General features: G+C 28.7%; 1 protein-coding gene across 3 annotated transcripts; it reads right to left on the bottom strand.

The window, feature by feature from the left end:
• Positions 1 to 12,602: 12,602 nt before the first annotated feature.
• On the bottom strand, positions 12,603 to 18,416 carry LOC129908531 (pickpocket protein 28-like). Of its 3 annotated transcripts, XM_055985105.1 has the most exons (9): positions 18,300 to 18,416; positions 17,985 to 18,197; positions 14,259 to 14,507; positions 13,934 to 14,194; positions 13,536 to 13,880; positions 13,346 to 13,476; positions 13,025 to 13,277; positions 12,847 to 12,959; positions 12,603 to 12,789 (listed from the first exon to the last, which is right to left on the bottom strand). In XM_055985105.1, exons 1-9 carry the CDS (start codon positions 18,353 to 18,355, stop codon positions 12,671 to 12,673), a joined length of 1,740 nt encoding a protein of 579 aa, XP_055841080.1. In that variant the 5' UTR covers positions 18,356 to 18,416; the 3' UTR covers positions 12,603 to 12,670. The 3 variants fall into 3 exon arrangements, with proteins under 3 accessions (XP_055841080.1, XP_055841079.1, XP_055841081.1); XM_055985104.1 differs by having other exon boundaries at positions 12,603 to 12,959; XM_055985106.1 differs by lacking the exons at positions 17,985 to 18,197; positions 18,300 to 18,416 and adding an exon at positions 15,010 to 15,132 and having other exon boundaries at positions 12,603 to 12,959.
• Positions 18,417 to 19,106: the final 690 nt, after the last annotated feature.

Below are 19,106 nucleotides of genomic sequence, written 5' to 3'. Positions count from 1 at the left end.
ATTATTATATCATATTCAAGAAACCAAAAAATAATAAAAACTCAGAAAAAAATAACCTTAAAATTTAAAATATAGTTATTTCACATTTATTAGTTGAAAAGAAAAACAAGAAAAATTAATTTAAAACATAACTTCGAAAAATGATATTCATGTTCATACCTTTTATGCTTCCAAGAGTAAAATAGATTTATTTTGTGATCAACCTATTTTTCTAGACATTAAATGCAAATGTTAACAAAGCGGATGTTCTTCATATACCAGGAGCGTTAATTGGTGTAGGCAGCTTGCAGGGGCGTACACACCTTTGGGGCAAGCGGGGCGGTGCCATGCCAGGGCCTCGACTGGAAACAATGCAGAGTTGGCAACTTAAAGATAAGTTATTTGACATGAATTACTTCGGATACAAGAGAGACAAATTATATTGGTAGCCAGTCACATACCTCAGGGATCGCAAAAAAATAAATCAGTTTTTTGAAAAAAAATTACCTGCCTATATATTATTTGCCACAAAAAGTGTTGCGTAAATAATCTTAGCGACCAACAAATGATACATCAGGGGTCCCATAAAAAAAAGTAGGCTGTATACCTACGTACTTTTTTATTTGTTCTTATTTTCTATATAAAGTATGTTCAACGAGGATTTTTCTAGATCAGAACAGGACAGGACAGCACAGTTTCGTGAGAAACGTCAGAACAAGTTAGAACAGTCATTTAAACGTCACTTGTCAAAATGAAAAAAAAAAAAAAAACAAATTGTAAATTTGAATTTTTTGTTTATCGTTTCTCGTTTATTTTTTCTATTTTTTTGTAATTTTACTGTGAAAAATATAATTAAAAATTATTTATTAGTTATAAAAACCACGAGCACCCGAGAAATATTCGCACAATTAAATCAAAACAAAAACAAAAAATGACAGCTTTGATTTTGACACTTCTCACGAATCTGTTCTAACCTGATCTGACTCAAAAGCAAGAACAGAAAATCCTGTTCTAAACTGCTCTAGATTTGTCAATGAACAGGTAATTAGAACAGTTCAGCACAGAAAAAACCTCAATGAACAGCAAAAAGCTGTACTTTTCTGCCTAGAACAGTCCAGCACAGCGTCAGTGAACAGAGCTATAATTTGTTCTTTTTCTATATCAACTCAACGTACGCCTCTGGCAGCTTGACTTTAATTTTTATACCACGTAATCGAGTTCTCATCGAAATCAGTCTAGTCGAACTTGAAGGATTCAGGCATTTTTTGTTTAATCTTCAATAATGTTATACCTACATTTCCATTTTATTTTCTTTAATTTTTCCACAAATGCTAGTTTCATTATCCTTTTTATAAAAACATTCAAGTTTACCTACTTAAAATATCTGATTCAAACTGCTCGGGGGCGGTTTTGAACATGTTCGAAATTCCTCCAAAACACTTGTTCAAACCAATAATACAAAATTTACAATCATTTAAACATTAAGCTAGCTAATATTTTTTTAATGTTAACTATTGTGTTGCAGTTTTGTCCTATGTTACAGGAAATACGTAGATTTACTAACTGCCTACTAACTTTTTTGTTTTATTAAAATGATATTGTTTAATTTAACATTAATTTCGCAAATTTATGCATCACTTTTTAATTATTTAGGTAGGTATAGGTATAATTTGTTATTTATTATATTCATATTTATACTTTAACATGTACATTTTGTATGTAGGTACCTAAACAAAATATAAACACTTAAATCCGCTTGGACGACATCAACACGCTAAATTGAGTTATTTTTCCTTCGAAATTAATTGAAGAATCTCGGGTGGATAATACACAAAACTTTATTAACATTCCATTCCGAGCAATTACATTTAACATTTTGTTTCTTCTCTTTTGGTTTTTATTTTTTGTGTGCTTTTATGTAGGACACTTGAGCCTGGATGAAAATTTTCCAAATTCCACCCCAAGGAGTATAAATCCTCTTTTTGGTGTGAGCCAGTTGGTATTGTGGCGCAGGACTATATTTCTTTTGAGAAATGAAATGTAGTTATTCAAATTAAGTAATAAAAGTGATGGGTAATTTTTTTTATTTGGGGGCATGTTGATCCTTTTAAAGGGTATTTGGGTGAAAAGGTTTTATTGAAGTATATATTATAGATTAAGTAAGTCTTAAAGAGTCTGTCAAAGTCAGTATTGAAATAGTTTCTTCTCAGACTTAATTCAGTTTTGAATTGTTTTTCTTTTTGAAATAAAATTATGCATTTAGACCCACTTTACGAATAAACCGCTCTTATAATACTACACTAAGTCTTAAAAATTCTACTAGGAAAGATTGTATGTCTAATAAATATAAAAAACAAATAAAAAAAAAATAAAAAAATAATGCGTATACACCATAGTGACCACATTTTGAAGTGTTCTTTTTAAATCTTTTTGTTATCAACATTAACTCTGTTGCACTTTCACCTCCGATTTTCGTTATAAGACAATGTTGAATTTTTTAACAATTCCGACATTGACATTTCTCTGATTTATTCATAATATTAGTACAAACTTTTTATTTTTTTTAGACCAACTCGGTAAATGTTTTTATTTTTGATTGAAAGTTTTTTCAAAATTTTTGTATGTCATTTTGAAGAAAACCAAAACTATCCCCCCATTAAAATCCCAATGGTCACCTGTAAAATTAAAAAAAAACAAAATATTTTATGTAGGTAAGAGGTGTTTTAGAGGGTTGTCAATTCTATATAATTTTGTTCATATGTAGTTTTGTTTTTTCGAAATCAAAAATAAAAATTTGTCTATTGGAGGTCAAAAAAAGTCAATGGATTGTTAAAAGTGGTTATTAACCCTCTACTGCATGCGAAATTGAGCGAAAGGCATATTTGGCTTCGTGTATGCACTAAGGGGTTGTAAATTTTCACAAATTGTTGAATTTTTTGGTTCGGAGATTTTGTTCCTTAACATTGTTGTTTCGTTTGGAAGTTATATTTAACTTAAGAAATAGAGCCCCTTCGTTTTTAGGAACATTATTCTCATGTTAACCCCATTTCCAGCGGCGGCGTATCCACACAAATTTTTTCGAATATAAAAAATGTAAAAACATTTCCGAATGTCAAAATTTTTTTTTTTACATTCGGAAGCAGATATTTACTTATCAAAGTCTCGAAATATGTTTTTGTTTACAGATACTATTTAACAATGAACAGGCCTATCTATTTATGTAAAAAAAATAAAAATTTATTTTTTTCGGATTTTCGAGAAAAAATCCAATACCCTTGCCTAAAAAAATACGTTTTCAAAAATTTCTTCCAAATCCATTGAGTGAGACATCAAAAGAAAGGTCTCTTTAAGCTCTATGCATATCTGAAAATCAAAAGTTTCTTCGAGGTCTGGTTGCTGAATTGTGTATAATGAAAAAAAGAAATTGCTTTTATTTGTTCCATGGCTTAAAATACGCCATCTTTAAATTGACTCTTAACCTTTTGTAATACAATCAATTTATTTTATTTTATTTTGATCTTATTTTTTTTTTTTTAAATAAACTAATTTTTTTTTAATGAAGGGCGTTTTGAAATAACCCAAACAACAGAGCATTCTATATTTTCTGCCCTGTACGATTTCACTAGAGAAAAATTTTGTTTTTATATAAAACAGAGTATATTTTTCTAATGGTTTTTTGTGCGCTGAGCTCAAATCCGAAGTCTAAAAAATTCGATCACATCACGTTTTTGAGATATTAATATGCCAAAACATTACAAAAATAGTGTTTTGGACGTTCAAAATTTAATATCTTTAAAACTTTGCACTTTAGAGCTATTTTAATTCTAGATTCAAATTAAGTAGGTCAAAGTCCATTAGAAAAGTATAATTTGGTTTCTTAGCCCAGTAATTTTAGACATTTTTTACCCCAATCTGCGGAAAAATTCCTACTGGGCTCGATTTTGGTATAGACCTTCGTTACGGCGTTATTATGAAGATGTGAAAAATCGACATTGATATCGTGTCCGCGTTAAGAGTTATAGGGGTCAAAAGGTCACAAAAACTGGTTTTTCACGATTTTCAGCAAAACGGTAAGTCTTATCAAAAAATTTTCAATGCAAGAATTGTAGACCAGATTATTATATATAAAAAGTGTCATGACACTTTTTTTCCTAAGACCCACCGTTTCTTAGGTATAACGATTCAAAAAGTTGAAGTTTAGTTGTAATCGTCATAATCCTATTCCTGAAAAAAAAACTCCTAACTGAAAAGTTCTTGAAATTTCATTATTTTTTTAGCTTGAATTTCGTTCCTCAACTGTTAAGAAAATGGGGAAACCAAAAAAAAATGGAAATTTTCGCCATTTTTCCGATTGGGGCCCTTCTCCCGAAACCATTTCCCTGGGAATTTTTGTTTAGAATATGTCTGAAAATATACAGGGTGTGCAATAGAGAATGGACAACCCTAAAACGGCTTATAGCTACACTTATGATTGTTCTAAAAACAGATAGAAAAAAGTTCTATCGCAACCAGTTCATAAAATATGGACTTTTTTTCGTTCAGTGTATTTTAAATTTTATCATCTTATGTTTTCGTTCACTACAACCACGAATGAATGAATTTTATTTATTTCTTTTTTTTATAATTTTCTACAATAATTGGATGAGTACATAAACACTTTAAAAATTTCATAGCTATTGCACATTTTCGTAAAAAAAATTTTGAAATCTGTTTTTTGATGCAAAATGTAAAAAAAGTATTTTATGAAAAATTTTAAACACCTGTGGTATAAAATAAATCTATAGAAACCTTTCTTAAAAATATTCTCCTTATACCAGAATATTTTTAAGAAAGTTGGCCACCTAGGTTTCTGTAGATTTATTTTATACCACAGGTGTTTAAAATTTTTCATAAAATACTTTTTTTACATTTTGCATCAAAAAACAGATTTCAAAATTTTTTTTACAAAAAGGTCCAATAGCTATGAAATTTTTAAAGTGTTTATGTACTCATCCAATTATTGTAGAAAATTATAAAAAAAAGAAATAAATAAAATTCATTAATTCGTGGTTGTAGTGAACGAAAACATAAGATGATAAAATTTAAAATACACTGAACGAAAAAAAGTCCATATTTTATGAACTGGTTGCGATAGAACTTTTTTCTATCTGTTTTTAGAACAATCATAAGTGTAGCTATAAGCCGTTTTAGGGTTGTCCATTCTCTATTGCACACCCTGTATATTTTCAGACATATTCTAAACAAAAATTTCCAGGGAAATGGTTTCGGGAGAAGGGCCCCAATCGGAAAAATGGCGAAAATTTCCATTTTTTTTTGGTTTCCCCATTTTCTTAACAGTTGAGGAACGAAATTCAAGCTAAAAAAATAATGAAATTTCAAGAACTTTTCAGTTAGGAGTTTTTTTTTCAGGAATAGGATTATGACGATTACAACTAAACTTCAACTTTTTGAATCGTTATACCTAAGAAACGGTGGGTCTTAGGAAAAAAAGTGTCATGACACTTTTTATATATAATAATCTGGTCTACAATTCTTGCATTCAAAATTTTTTGATAAGACTTACCGTTTTGCTGAAAATCGGTAAAAACCAGTTTTTGTGACCTTTTGACCCCTATAACTCTTAACGCGGACACGATATCAATGTCGATTTTTCACATCTTCATAACATCGCCGTTATTAAGCTGTATACCAAAATTCAGCCCAGTAGGAATTTTTCCGCAGATAAAACCTAAAATTACTGGACTATCTATGGAAAAATCGATCTTAAAAATAGTTTTGTTGTTTTTTTTTTTTTAATTTTTCTAAATATTTTCTAAAGCAAAAGTACAGTTTTTCTAGGTACATAATATTAAACAAAAAGTTTTAATCTTGATAATTGCATTCCAAACTTTTCAAACTTTGAAAAATAGGCTATTTTTTCAAATTAAATTCGTCAAAAATCCAAACATTAACTTTTTGCTCAAAAATCATTTAAAATAGATAGAAAACATAGCAAAGTAATTTTTGTTAAAATCCAATCATTTTTGTAAAAGATAAAAATACAAAGTAAAAAAATCGTATTTTTGCATTTTTCTCAATAATTTTGAGGTTATTATAAAAAATTATTTGAATAAAAGTTGTAGACATTTTTAGTATCTACATCTTTTGCATTTAATTTTTTTCGATAGGAAGTCTACTTTTGACAGAAATTGTAAAAAAAAACACGATTTTTGACACCCACCCCACTTTTACGGCCACCCACCCCTTTTCCCCCAATTTATCAAAAATATACTGAAAAAAATTGTTAGTCGAATATCATCATATGACACATGATTTCAAAGTATTTTTTTGATGCTGAAAATAATGACATAAAAATAAAGTCAAAACGATTGCTCTAAGGAAAGTTAATGCCGATTAAAAACAAGGGTGCTTGTTTTTTGACCTCGACAGGTAAAATATAACCGAAACCCATGTGAAAAACATGTTACACTGATGAAATTCGGGATGAAGGTTTAAGATAAAGCAGGGACAAAGAATTCATAAAGTTCTTAAAAATATTTTTTGTGAAAGGGTGTTTTTTTGATAGGTTAAGTTGTGTGTGAGAAAGGTATCATAACAGTTAACTTATATTTTATTAATTTTTAAAACTTGGTGAAATAGTTTTGGTTGGTATAAGAATTAAGAATCTATAAAAAGTAAAAAATTATCTTGAGTGAAAGGGTGTTTTTTTTTTTTGCAATAAATGATGAAATTCGGAATTAGTACCACAAAAACTGGGAAAAAATTGTTACACCAATGAAAATTGGTAAAATTGTTTCATTTATAACAGAAACCAAGAACCCAAAAAGTCTATACAAATATTTTAGGTTAAAGGGTGTTTTTTTTTTTTGGGAAAATAGGGAAAATCCGCGATAAGTCCAATAAAATCAATGATGTAAAAGGTACCCTTACGAAATTCAATAAATATGTTCTCTTTCTCATGGGGATTACGAATAAAAGAAATCTATAAATTTTTTTCATATGAAAGTTTTTTTTTTTTAGGTGCAGAGAAAATATGGGTATTTTTCAAAAAGTGTGTAATACTAGAGTAATATTAGTGGTACAACATTGAAATTCAGCAATTATGTTACTTTTAAGATAAGAAACAAGAATCTAGAGTGTCTATACAAATATCTTGGTTAAAAGGGTGTTTTTTTGAGTGAAAACAAAAAAATGATGGGTCACCCTAATGAAATTTGGTGAAAACATAGAATTTGGGATAGAAAGCAAGAATAAAGAGTTTTCATAAAAAAAATTTTGGTGAAAGGGTGTTTTTTTCGAACAGACAGGAAAATCTGTAATTGGTCCCAAAACCCTAATAATTCATTTTATTTTTGGTTTTGATGACAAATTAAACGTTTATACTTAAGTTCTTAGACGTTTTACACGAATCATTGACATTTTGGTACCAATTACAAATTTTATTGTCTCTTCGAAAAAAAAACACCCTTCTACCCAACTTTTTTTTATAGACTTTTTTTGTCCTTGGTTCTTATCCCAAAAGCAAACTTTTTGCCAAATTTCATGAGTGTAACAATTTTTTTTTTTTTTTTAATGCCTATTTTACCTGTATTATTTTTTTTTTTATCAATTTTGAAATAAATTTTATATTTTTTTGTAAGTTTTAATTAAATTTCTTATACATTTAAATTGAAAATATTTATTTTAGAAATTTTTACTAAATTTTTTTTTTAATATCCTTATTTCACTATAAAAGCAAATTTTTTTTTACGAATTAAATAGTTCCATTTTTCCTTTTTACATAATACAACAGAGGCTTAGCTCATAAAATAAATTATTCAATTTAATGTTAAATTGCATCTATAAATAGTTTTATTCTTGTTCATCATTTCTCTGTGTGTCACGTTCAGAGAATTCGTAGAAAAACAGAAAATCACCACGCATTCACGCAATCGGGAATTAAAAATTCCCACATTTAATGAGGTTAGTGTGCTGTGTTGAATGTACAATGACGATTTTTCCATTTTTTTTTTTTCTATATCCTGATGGTTCATCATCAACATTATCATCATCGTCGTCGTCGAAGAAAAACGCATTAACACTCAATCAAAGTGCCAGACGTGTCAGTTCAATATAGAATTGCTATATTGAAATGCCATGTGCTGGTGGGAAATGGAAATCACGACACGTGATTGGCTATGATAAGATTATGGCATAAACCTAGTTTATTATAGTATTGGTATAACCAAGGATGACTCTTCGCGGTTTCTTAGAGTGTCAGTATATACTATTAAAAAGGTATACTCTGCCTTCTTCTGTTTTCGATAGCAAAATGCAGGGGTGAGTTTTTGTGGTTTCCTGCGAAAAAGTAATTTTCTTCGCTGTCTGAATACAAATTGGTGTCATCATCATAGCAAGGACATCAACACCATTATTTTGATTATTTCATACGCAATCGATAAATCGCATAATAATGCAGAAATTTTTTATTGCATTCATGAAATTTTAATTTGTCTCTCATTTTTTTTTTTCGTTCGTGTGTTTGAAGAAGAAAATCTATGAAAGGATATTTTTAAGGATGCGTGTCTAAATGTATCCCAGAAAAAGTTGAAGGGATTTAAAATCACATATTCTAAAAAAAAAATAGGAGTTCTTCAATTTTCAAAAATTGGTTTTCTCAACGATTTTCGAAAATACACTCTAAAAAAATCAGACTAAAATAAACAAAAAAAGAGAATAGCACATCGCACTTAATTGAATCATATCCCCCCTGCCACCATAACCATTCTCGAATGTAAATACCTACACCACATTCACATACCTTGTCCCTTAAATGATGACAAAAGTTTCAAAACCAAAAAATGGTTTTAATTTTTCAACTTAATGGTCACTTAGGGGTCTAACGTTGAGTGTGTGTTTGCCATAGCCGCCTCAGAATGGCCATTCGAAAATGAGTGCAAAAAAAAAAAGGTTTCGTTAACCCTCATTAAACAAAGTTATAATGTTTACATTTTGTCCATTGTCCAAGAGAGGGTGTCCTTTTTTGGGTGATAAACCTATGCAAGTGTGAAAAAGGACGAGTTAAAGGATTTTTAGCTTTTAGTTACCGTCATAGGAAATTAATGTTAACACTCAAATTATTTATAATTGCGGTTAAGTTTTTTTTCATATCCTTTGTGTTCGAAGGATTCTCAAGAGGATATGATGATGAGTTCGTTAGAAGAAAAAATGTGAAACTTCAAAAATTAACAAATAGAAGATCATCATCCAGGTGTGTTATCCCATGTGAATGTACGAATATCCTTTACATCAGATATAAATAAATTACTTTAATGCAAACGCAGGATAATATTGCGTTCCGGCAAAGTGAATTCGAATGATACTACCTACTTTTTTTTAAAACTTTTTTGTTGGGTTTGCTTGTTGAAACTAGCTTTGTATTCAGACACAGGACATCTTGTCTGCTCAACTGACCATAAACTTCTCTCACCGGAGGAGGTTGAATATCAATTTCAATAAACACTTCACATTTCCAAGGATCTTTGTGTGATGATTCTGCTAGTGATGTACTATATACCTGCCTGTATAAGTGTATAAAGCTTTGACAACGAGAGAACGACAATCGAAGACGAGTGCAATTGAAAGGGAATTGTTTGCCAGACACACGGAGAAGAGATGTTTTACAATATTGAAAATGAAATTGTAAATCATTCAAGGAAGAGCTATAGCTAGCTATTGGCCACATCACTTGAAGGGACATTCGACCATGAATGTTTTGGTTTTATTTTTTTGCTTTTAAGATGATATACATATTTAAATTCTTTCGGTATTATATCGATATTTGGTAGTCAATAAATATTTTTTAAAGTCTCAACAAAATCACAAATGAGAAAGTATTTAAAAATTGGTATTCAAATTTTGAAGATATACTACTTTTGGTCCAACACTCAATGCCATAAAGTAGGACTGTCAGGATTTATTCTTTGTGTAGCAAAAATTTGGACTCGTAAAGACTAATTTTTGTGCCAAACTGCAGTAGCAACGGTTTCATTGAATGTCCACAAAATTTTAATGAATTTATATGTATTACTATTTTCCTGCTGCTTGAAAACATCTACTGTAATTATGTATAGTTTTTTCCTGTACTCCTTATATAAAAGTCCTGAAGATATTTGCCAATTTTTGAACATTTACAGTTTTCCGATTTTTTTTTAACAAATTACTTCAAATTTTTACTTGTGATTTTTTAATATTTTATATTTTAGTATTTAAAACTATGATAAACATATATGTTAAAACTTTGGGAAATTTTTTTTTGTTTTTTTTTTTTCAATTATTGATACAATCAGTCAGACAGATTAAACGAAGTGTCAAAGTTCAACGAATCAACTCACACCTCAAAATGAAACCAATCAGGGTTGTTAAAAACAATTTTTTTCAAGAGCATTCTATTACAAATAAAATGCACTACTGGGTCGCACGAACTTGCTCTTAGACGTCAAGTTATTTAAATTTTTTATAAAGACTTTTTATATAGAAATTTGGAAAATGTAGGTATTCTAGATGCAAAAACAAAAACATAAAATTTGTTGAAAAAAAAAGAAATAAAATCTAAAATCTAATTGCCCTCCAAATCAAGTATGCAGTTTTGATTCATATAAATTAAGATGCATTTTTAGAAAAAAAAAAAATTCAAAATCGTGAGAGCCTTTTTTTAAAAAAACTAATTTTTTATAAATAATTTTTTGTAAAAAAAGTTTTAAAATAAAATTGGTATGCCATTTTGTAGAAATCACTAATCAACATCCAAAAACAAAATTTCAAAAAATAAAATTTCAAAATTTTTTTAAAAATCTAAAAATTATTTTTTTTTCGAAATTTTATTTTTGGCTTATATTTGAGTCATATAATTGCTTCTTCATAAAAGATTTTCGTTGAAATCGAATAAGCCGTTTAGGAGAATATCGGATTAAAAAAAAAAAAACGGTTCTATCTCAGCTACCGTTAATAATGATTTTCAAAAAAAAAAATGTTTCATTCAAAGATAGACCTTGTCTTAAAACTTACATCTGAGTTTTTTAAACAAATAGTTTGAGCCGTTTTTGAGCAATTTCAACTTTACTTAAATCGGTATATGACAAGTACCGTTATTTTTGACCCAAAAAAATTAATTCCAAAAACCCCTCTGGAGTGTCTTTAAAAAATGCTATAAACCAAGTTTTAAGTCAATCGGTCCATCCGTTTCGGCAGACAGACAGACAGACGGACTTACGGGATCCATTTTTTTGGCATTCTCTACCATCGTAATATCATAATAAAATGTTATCTCAACTTTTTTTTTTGTACGAGTGCATAACTTGATATATACCTAGTACCTATATATCGCAAGTAAAAATTATACCTATAAACAATAAAAAAAATTTATAAAAATTATTTACATTAAAAAATATTATTGCAAAATAAAAATAAAATACACGGTTTTTAGTTTGTTTTTTTTTTGTATTTTTAAGTTTAAATAAATTTTCAAAAATGTTTCAAAAAAAAAGAAAAAATTGGTTGCCCAACTGTGGAACAAATGAATCCACATAAATGGAAATACATTTTCATGAAAATTCATGAATCCTTTTTGAAAAAAATATGATTTTACAAAAAAAAATTTTTAATCTATAAATTATTTTTTTTTAATTTTAAAGATGCAATTAAATTAACCTAAAAATTTACTGCAAATAAAAATATGATAAAAAAAAAAAAAACAATCGAAAATATGTGCATTCAATATTTTTTTGAATACCAATTTATGTCATCAAATTAAAAAAATTATTACAATTTTAGAACAAAATAACCAACAAAAAAAAAACTTTAATTTGTAGCTTAAATAACACTGGTTAACAAAATTAAACTTTTTTGTTGTTGCCGAAACAAAAATATATTTTTCTGAAGGTTTTCGGTGTGTTGAACTCGAATCTGAAGTCAAAAAAAAAATTAATCAGCTCCCGTTTTTGAAATATTACCGATAGAAAATGCAGTACTTCGGACCTTATTCTTTTATATAAGGAAAATTTTTTGAGCATATTTAGTAACGGTTTTCATAAGTTCTATTTACAACCTTTTTCAATCTGTTTAAATCTTTCCGATATCTTTTTTACTGCCCGAGATATCCTAAGTTGTTTGGTATTTTTATAAATTTTATAACGTCATTATCTTCTTTATGATATATGAAGCCAAACCCACTTGCTTCAGTTTGAGATATCTCGGGCAATATAAAAGATATTGAAAAGATTTAAACAGGTGTCGAAAGATGGAAAACAGTTCTTATAGAAACCGTTACTAAATATGCTCAAACAATTTTCTTTATACAAAAGAATAAGGTCCGAAGAATTCAAAAAAACGTATTTTTGCATTTTCTAACGGTAATATCTCAAAAACGGGAGCTGATTAGTTGTTTCTGACTTCGTATTCGTTCAGTTCAGCACACCAAAAAACTTCAGAAAAGTATATTTTTGTTTCGGCAACAAAACCCTTGTAAACCAGTGTAATTTGTGTGTTTTATAATTTCTTTTATTTAAACTTAACTTTTTAATCTTTATTTACAGGATACTGAGTAATATAAGGCTTCTAAATGTGTAAAGATATTTGTCTTTATTTTTAACAAAAAAACTGACTAACAAATTTGGCAAAAATTTTATTTCAAAACCAAAAAAAAAACAACACTTTAAGCCTCTTTTTCAGGCAAATCCATTTCTGCATCAAAACCTTCCTCATTAGCTTTTTCCAAACGTCTCATCTCTAAACGTTTCTTTCTTCGCATTCTCAAATTAATACACAATCGTACTGTACAAAAATAGACCAATTCAACAATACTCAATGTCGAAACACCCATAAACAAACCCAATAAACCACCACAATTGGCAAGAAAATCCGTAGTACCATACAATTCCGATCGTTTGGAGGTTAAGAATTGAGCTTCTTTGAAAAATATTGACAATCTTGACATTCGAGTTCTGTAATAGAGAAAAAAACTCTTAAAGTTCTTAAAAAAAAAACTCAAGTGAACTCTTATATTTACCCAGGATTATCCTCCATATAATTATATTCTTTAAAAGCTCTAAACTGCGAAGCATAATCATAATCAGCTTGGGAAATTTCAGCCTCATATGCAATGGAAGTACAAGCTGGCAAACAATTACAATCCGTAGCACCACGGAAATTAGTGGCAGATGTCTTTAGACCCTGTTTGAATTCTTTAAGAAGAAGTGAGTCTTCAGCTGAGTTGACACATAGAATATTAGCAGCTCCACATACAGGCATATCTGCTGTTCCTGTAAAAGTAAAATTGAAGGAAATCAGCAATACAAAGTGCTTACAGTTTTTTTTTTTTGTAACTTACTGGGCATAGAAAACTTCACACAACCACATTCTTTCAAAGTAAAATTCGATAAACATTCCAATTCACAGTTACTTTGGGTATAGAGCTTGAAAAACCTCAAATATCTCTCTTCTTGGAAGTAACATTGACGCCTGTAAAAGTCAAAGTTATTATGTTACCGGAAATACGAAATAGAAGGTTTTTTAGTAACCTCATAGGCTCATAATGCTTCAATCCATCCGATGTAGTGATGATCTTCGGTTTAATTGATATTAGAACCTCCTGATCAAATGGAATTCTAAAGTATTGCTGTGACACTTGTGGAATCTCCCCCGGAGTATGCAACAAAATTTTAAAACCCTGCACAGGACCTCGGCACAATTGATCAGTATCAGCTTCCATACCTTTGAGTGCCAAAAAGAGGCCACCTCTTGCACCAGCCCCCAATACCCGATAAGGATATGTATCTGGTCCAGCTTCTTCACCATAACCATCTTCAAGACTCCATTCGACAGTTTCATTAAAGTCTCCGCCGAAGATAATATCATCAACAAGACTGAAAACTAGTATTATTCTAATATCTTAGGTTTTTTTTTGAAAAAAACTTACGCTTCTTCCCGATAAACATCCTTCGGATCAAATGCATTAAAACTATAACACAATCCTTCTTCGGTAATCATTTTTCGAAATTTATCACAATAACTATCGAAATTGCGCCATTTGCAAAAGAAATATGTTTCATTAAAAGCCAAACTGGTTTCTTCTAGGGCGCCAATTAAATCCGATCCATTAGCAAGTTTTTTACCATAATCAAAACCTCCTAGTAAATGGTAGAGACAAACTTGTGATATTGCTTCCATGTAATAATTTCTGAAAAACCAACAACAATTTTCTCAATATTCGATGGAGGTTATTGAATATTTTTAATTTTTACTCTTTATCTGATATGTTGTCCTTTTTTTCTTCAGCTAATTTCCAAAACATATCAGTAAAATTGAAGACTTGATGATTTGATTTTGTCTCAGGGCATACGGTTACCGATGGAAATGGTATCTGCCAGACTGGTGTTGATTTTTCAGCAAAACTTACAATAACCGGATTGTTGTTCCATTTGTCCCAGACATTCATTGTTAAAGTGAAACAGATGAAAATTGATGAACAGAATACAACGGTCCAAAAGAGTCTGTGAATTATTATAAAATATCAAAAATGTTGTATCTAACTATTGAATACAGAATGTTTGCCTTCTAAGAAATATACACCATTTTCAAAATAAATATGTTACTACTATGGCCAAACACTTTTTGTCTTGTTGAATTTCGTATTTTAATTTGACTTTTACATTTTTTTTACGAATGCAAAGTATTATTAAAAAAATTTGTACTTTAATAAAAATTTTTAGAAAATTTTCTCAAAAAAAGAAAGCTAACCAAAAATATTGTTTTGTTCAAATTGACATAATTGACATTTGTTCAAAATTTTAGGTCATAAGTACATTTACTCAAATTTGTAAAAAAAAAACATTTAGAATAAAAAAAAGCAGCCCTTATGTTAAAATTGATTTATTATGTAAAAGGTTTTCCTGTAAAAAATGATAAAAGATTAAGTCAGAAATAAAGCAGTTTGTTCCAACCCCAATTTTGACTGAATATCATAACTCTGATCTTCGCAAACGTGAAATTCACCTTTTGGCCGCCATCTTGAATTTTAGTTCTTATTTAATATCTCGACTTCTGTCCATTCTAGGAAAAAGTTGGTAGGTACTAAAAAAACCAATTAAATTTCGCGTCTTTTATATTAAAAGTACTTTTTCGATATTCTGAATTATGTAAATAAAAAAGTTACAAGCCAAAAAAGTAAAAAAAAATAATTTTAAGTTTTGAGCAAATTTTACAAAATTATGAAAAAATACTTCTGAGAAAAGTTTGATTTTCACGAGTGCGAAAAATCAAGGTTATGATATTCAGCCAATTTTCTATAGAATGAGCAAAAAATATTTGGGAATGCTGCTGGGTCAAATTATTTAATTATAAATGCACTGGACTATTCAGAGATTCTCACAAAACTCATAACTACACAGTTTCAAGAAAATCACTTCATTACACAGCCACACAAAAAAAAAATAAAAGTTCTGACCTGGGGTTGCGACTAAGTTTTTCATATAGTTTTTGGGTCGCTGAAGCCGAATCCGGAGTTCATTTTGCCCCATCACGTCAGGTTTTCGAGATAACCTCAAAAAATGTCACAAAAACAAAAAAAATTTTTCTCTGATCTGGATATGCGAATATATTAATCATATAGTTTTTGGATCGCTGAATCCAGATTCGAAGTCAACTTCGCCCTATCACGTCAGGTTTCTGAGATATCCTCAAAAAATTGTCAAAACCAAAAAAAACTAAATTTCTTATCTGGGGTTGCGACTAGGTTTTTCATAAAGTTTTTGGGTTGCTAAAACCGAATCCAAAGTTTATTTTGCCGTATCACGTCAGGTTTTTGAGATATCCTCAAAAGATGTCAGATAAGAACTTTTTTTTTTAGTTTAGACATTTTTTGAAAACGCGTTGTATTGCAAAGACTTAATCATTTTTTTTTAATCGCGAAAGCCGTTTTTTAGGTTTTTTATAGGTAACAAAAAAAAAAAATCATCGACTTGTTTTCAAAAAATTGCTTAAAAAATAAATTTAACCCTCTGTAGGCACACCTCTTTTTTGTGACGTGATAGGCACACGGGTGCGAACTTGGTTTATACTTTTTCATGTCGCTAGAACTTTTTTCGGTCACAATATTTTATAGTATGAAGTTGATGTAGAATATTCCGAGGAATTCTAATATTGTATTCACAATTCCGAAAAAAAAATATTTTCACCCTTATAAAGAGACTTTTTTGTGACCACTTTTTTGAAAAATCGTAATTTTTTTATTTTTGTCCTGCCACATTCGCACCCATGTGCCGACAAAGGGTTTTAAATATGTAGGTATTATTTATAAAAAAGAATTATTGTTTCGAAAATAAAAAAAAAAAATATATTACAAGTAAACTCGCCTGTACAAGATTTTGAAATAGGTCAAATCATTAAGGAGAATGTAAGAAATCAAGAAAATGGTTCGATGATTGGCAAAAAATATTCTCAACATTTTAAACATTTTATGTCAATAGTTTGAAGCTCTTGAGCAGATAAAGGGGGTCAAAGTTTCCACAATTTTGTTATTTTTTTATGTTTTAACATTAAAGTATTAATCTTAAATTTCACAATGTTCAAAATAATAATTTATTTTTAGATATTTCCCATTTTACTCTTTTTTTAATTATTTCAATTTCTATGGGTTGAAGAACAAAAGTGTATATTGAACAAATATTAAACTTAAAATTTTAAAAATTTCATTATTTCTTAATTCCAACTTCTTAGCATAAATAATAAGCAAAAAGGATGCAGATCAAAAAGATCATCTAACATGCTGGAACTGTCTTCTTAAACTTTCGATGACATTTTAATTAGTTTAGAAATAAAATACGGTTATTTAAATCTTGCATTCAAATATTGATTTTTTTATTACATTTTTAATATTAAAGCTTAAAAAAATTTGAATTTGTAGAATTTTGCCACTCCTATAAATCTCAAGTTTGTGATGTCAAAATTTTATTTGACTGTGCTATATTTTTAAGGATGAATTTATTCACATTCACGATTTAACAGATTTCTCATTTTTAATGGCGATTTTAAATAATATGAGAGTGAATAAATTTAGGCCCTATTAAAAAACTTTGAAACAGTAAGTGACCTTAAAATAAACCTTTATAATGACGGAAAAATTGACAAAAAGCTTTAATAAAAAAAATAAATGGCACAAAAATTAGATCTAAAATTATTTCTTTTTATTTCGACACATTTCGGATAAAATTTTATTTTTAGTAGATATGCATCAGGCTTAAAGCGGAAGTAATCAGTTGATGTCCGTTTTAAATTTATGATTGTTTTTAATTTTCAAATTAAATCTACTATATTTACCATTTTATGAAACAAGAAAATTAAAATGGATAAGCTTTCTGTATTCATAAAGTCCTTTAATTTACAAAATTTCAAAACAATTAAAAAAAAAAAAACTAACAAAAAATTGATTAAAAAAAAATAATTTTTTAAAATAAATAAAAATTTTTAACAACCTTTTAAATCTTAATGACAATTCGAGATAATATATTTTGAGCACTTTTATCATATTACTTTTTTATCAATTTCAATACCTTCAATTATTCGATTCCCATAAAACTTTGTCAACTTATTATATTTCATCTGTAGAAATATTTCACACTGTCATACTGTAAATACATAATACATCTCCAGAGATTTTTAGATAAGAATTTATTGTTCAAAAAGTAGTTTTTTGTAAATCCCAAAGGAACATGTTATTAAGCTAAGACTTTAATTTTTAAAAATATACGAATTTAGGCGTCAACAATGTGACTCACTTTGCTTATGTTGCAACGTTACGAGTCATCTAGGGTGAAATTTTTATACACATTAATAAATTTTGGGTTAAAATTTTTATACACATTAATAAATTAATAAATTGAAATTCTTTGCACACTGTCTAAATAATCTTTTATCTTATGAAAAATATGCACTGTTTTAAGCAACATTTTAAAATTGTATGCCAATCTTACCTTTCAAGTATTGGGCGTTTCATTTCGCCCATATATCTGATGCCATGAATTGTACTATTATCACAATATTCCGTAATAATTCCCCATGCAGCTTGATACTTTGTACCATATTTAATCTGTTTTCGTGTATCGAATTCCGATGCAGCTTCACTATTGATCGATATTGTATCTCGAAATGCATTTACAGCTCTTGTGTATATTGCTGCTCTTTTCCTTTAAGATTTATTTGAATTTTTATTTTTTTATTAAATTTTTTATAATTTTTAAGGACTTTTTTTTTAACAAAATTTAAGAACAAATAAAAAAAAAACTCACCATTGATCATTTTTAAACGGATTAGGTTTATCCTTTTTCTCTTCGTCGTTTTCCATGATTGCGAAGAGTATTTATAAATATTGCACACACGTTTGATTAGGCTGATGTTTGAAACATATCTGAAGGATTATTTGCTAAATGAAAGGTGTTTTATAGCTGCGGTTTTTGTTTTTTTTGTATTATATAAAAATTCCATGAATAACCAGGGAGTGCTTCCCAATGATTTTTTTTTTTTTGAATTATATACACACAATTCCCAAATTATTCAATTGGGAATCGCACTTACATTATAAATTACATTATACTATCTTTATGCCGCGTAAGGATAGGTACTATTTAGATATAAGGATAAAAAAAACCCTCTTCCCTCCTTATGTAAAAAAACTATACATATTATTATAAAAGGTTTAGTAAGAATGTTTGAAAAAAAAAAACGAACACACATTCAAAGTAAAATGACTAAACACTTACTTGAATTGTGTACCTATATTTGATGATTTAATTGAAAAAAAAAGAAAACAAGAAGTTCAATGTGTTTGTGTTAGTAATGGTCAAAGTGATGAGCTATAACAGATGCAATTTAGGTCTATTTCATAGAAGGTCTATTTCATACAATGCTGTGAATACAAAAATTGATAAGACAAGTGCTTCTAAAATCTTTCTTTAAGAAGTTCTTATAAGTGCTTTATAGAAGCTTTATACAAGTTATAATTCTTTCCGAAGTCCCTCAACTTTGCTGAGACTTTTTGAAAGCTTCTATAAATCTTTGAAGAAGCCTATAACAGAGTTTTAACTACTTTAAGAAAG

This window comes from Episyrphus balteatus, chromosome 2 (genome assembly GCF_945859705.1).
Source record: "Episyrphus balteatus chromosome 2, idEpiBalt1.1, whole genome shotgun sequence".
Lineage (NCBI taxonomy): Eukaryota > Metazoa > Arthropoda > Insecta > Diptera > Syrphidae > Episyrphus > Episyrphus balteatus.
The sequence above is the reverse complement of the archived record's forward strand: the minus strand, read 5'-3'. Positions and strand labels throughout refer to the sequence as shown.

Excerpts from the sequence above, each read along its gene's own strand:
- LOC129908531 (XM_055985104.1), bottom strand. The coding sequence starts at position 18,355 with ATGGAAAACGACGAAGAGAAAAAGGATAAACCTAATCCGTTTAAAAAT. Across the intron at positions 18,198-18,299 it reads CCGTTTAAAAATGATCAATG|GAAAAGAGCAGCAATATACA; the intron begins GTGAGTTTTTTT and ends TAAATCTTAAAG. Across the intron at positions 13,278-13,345 it reads TGTGAAGTTTTCTATGCCCA|GAACAGCAGATATGCCTGTA; the intron begins GTAAGTTACAAA and ends TTACTTTTACAG.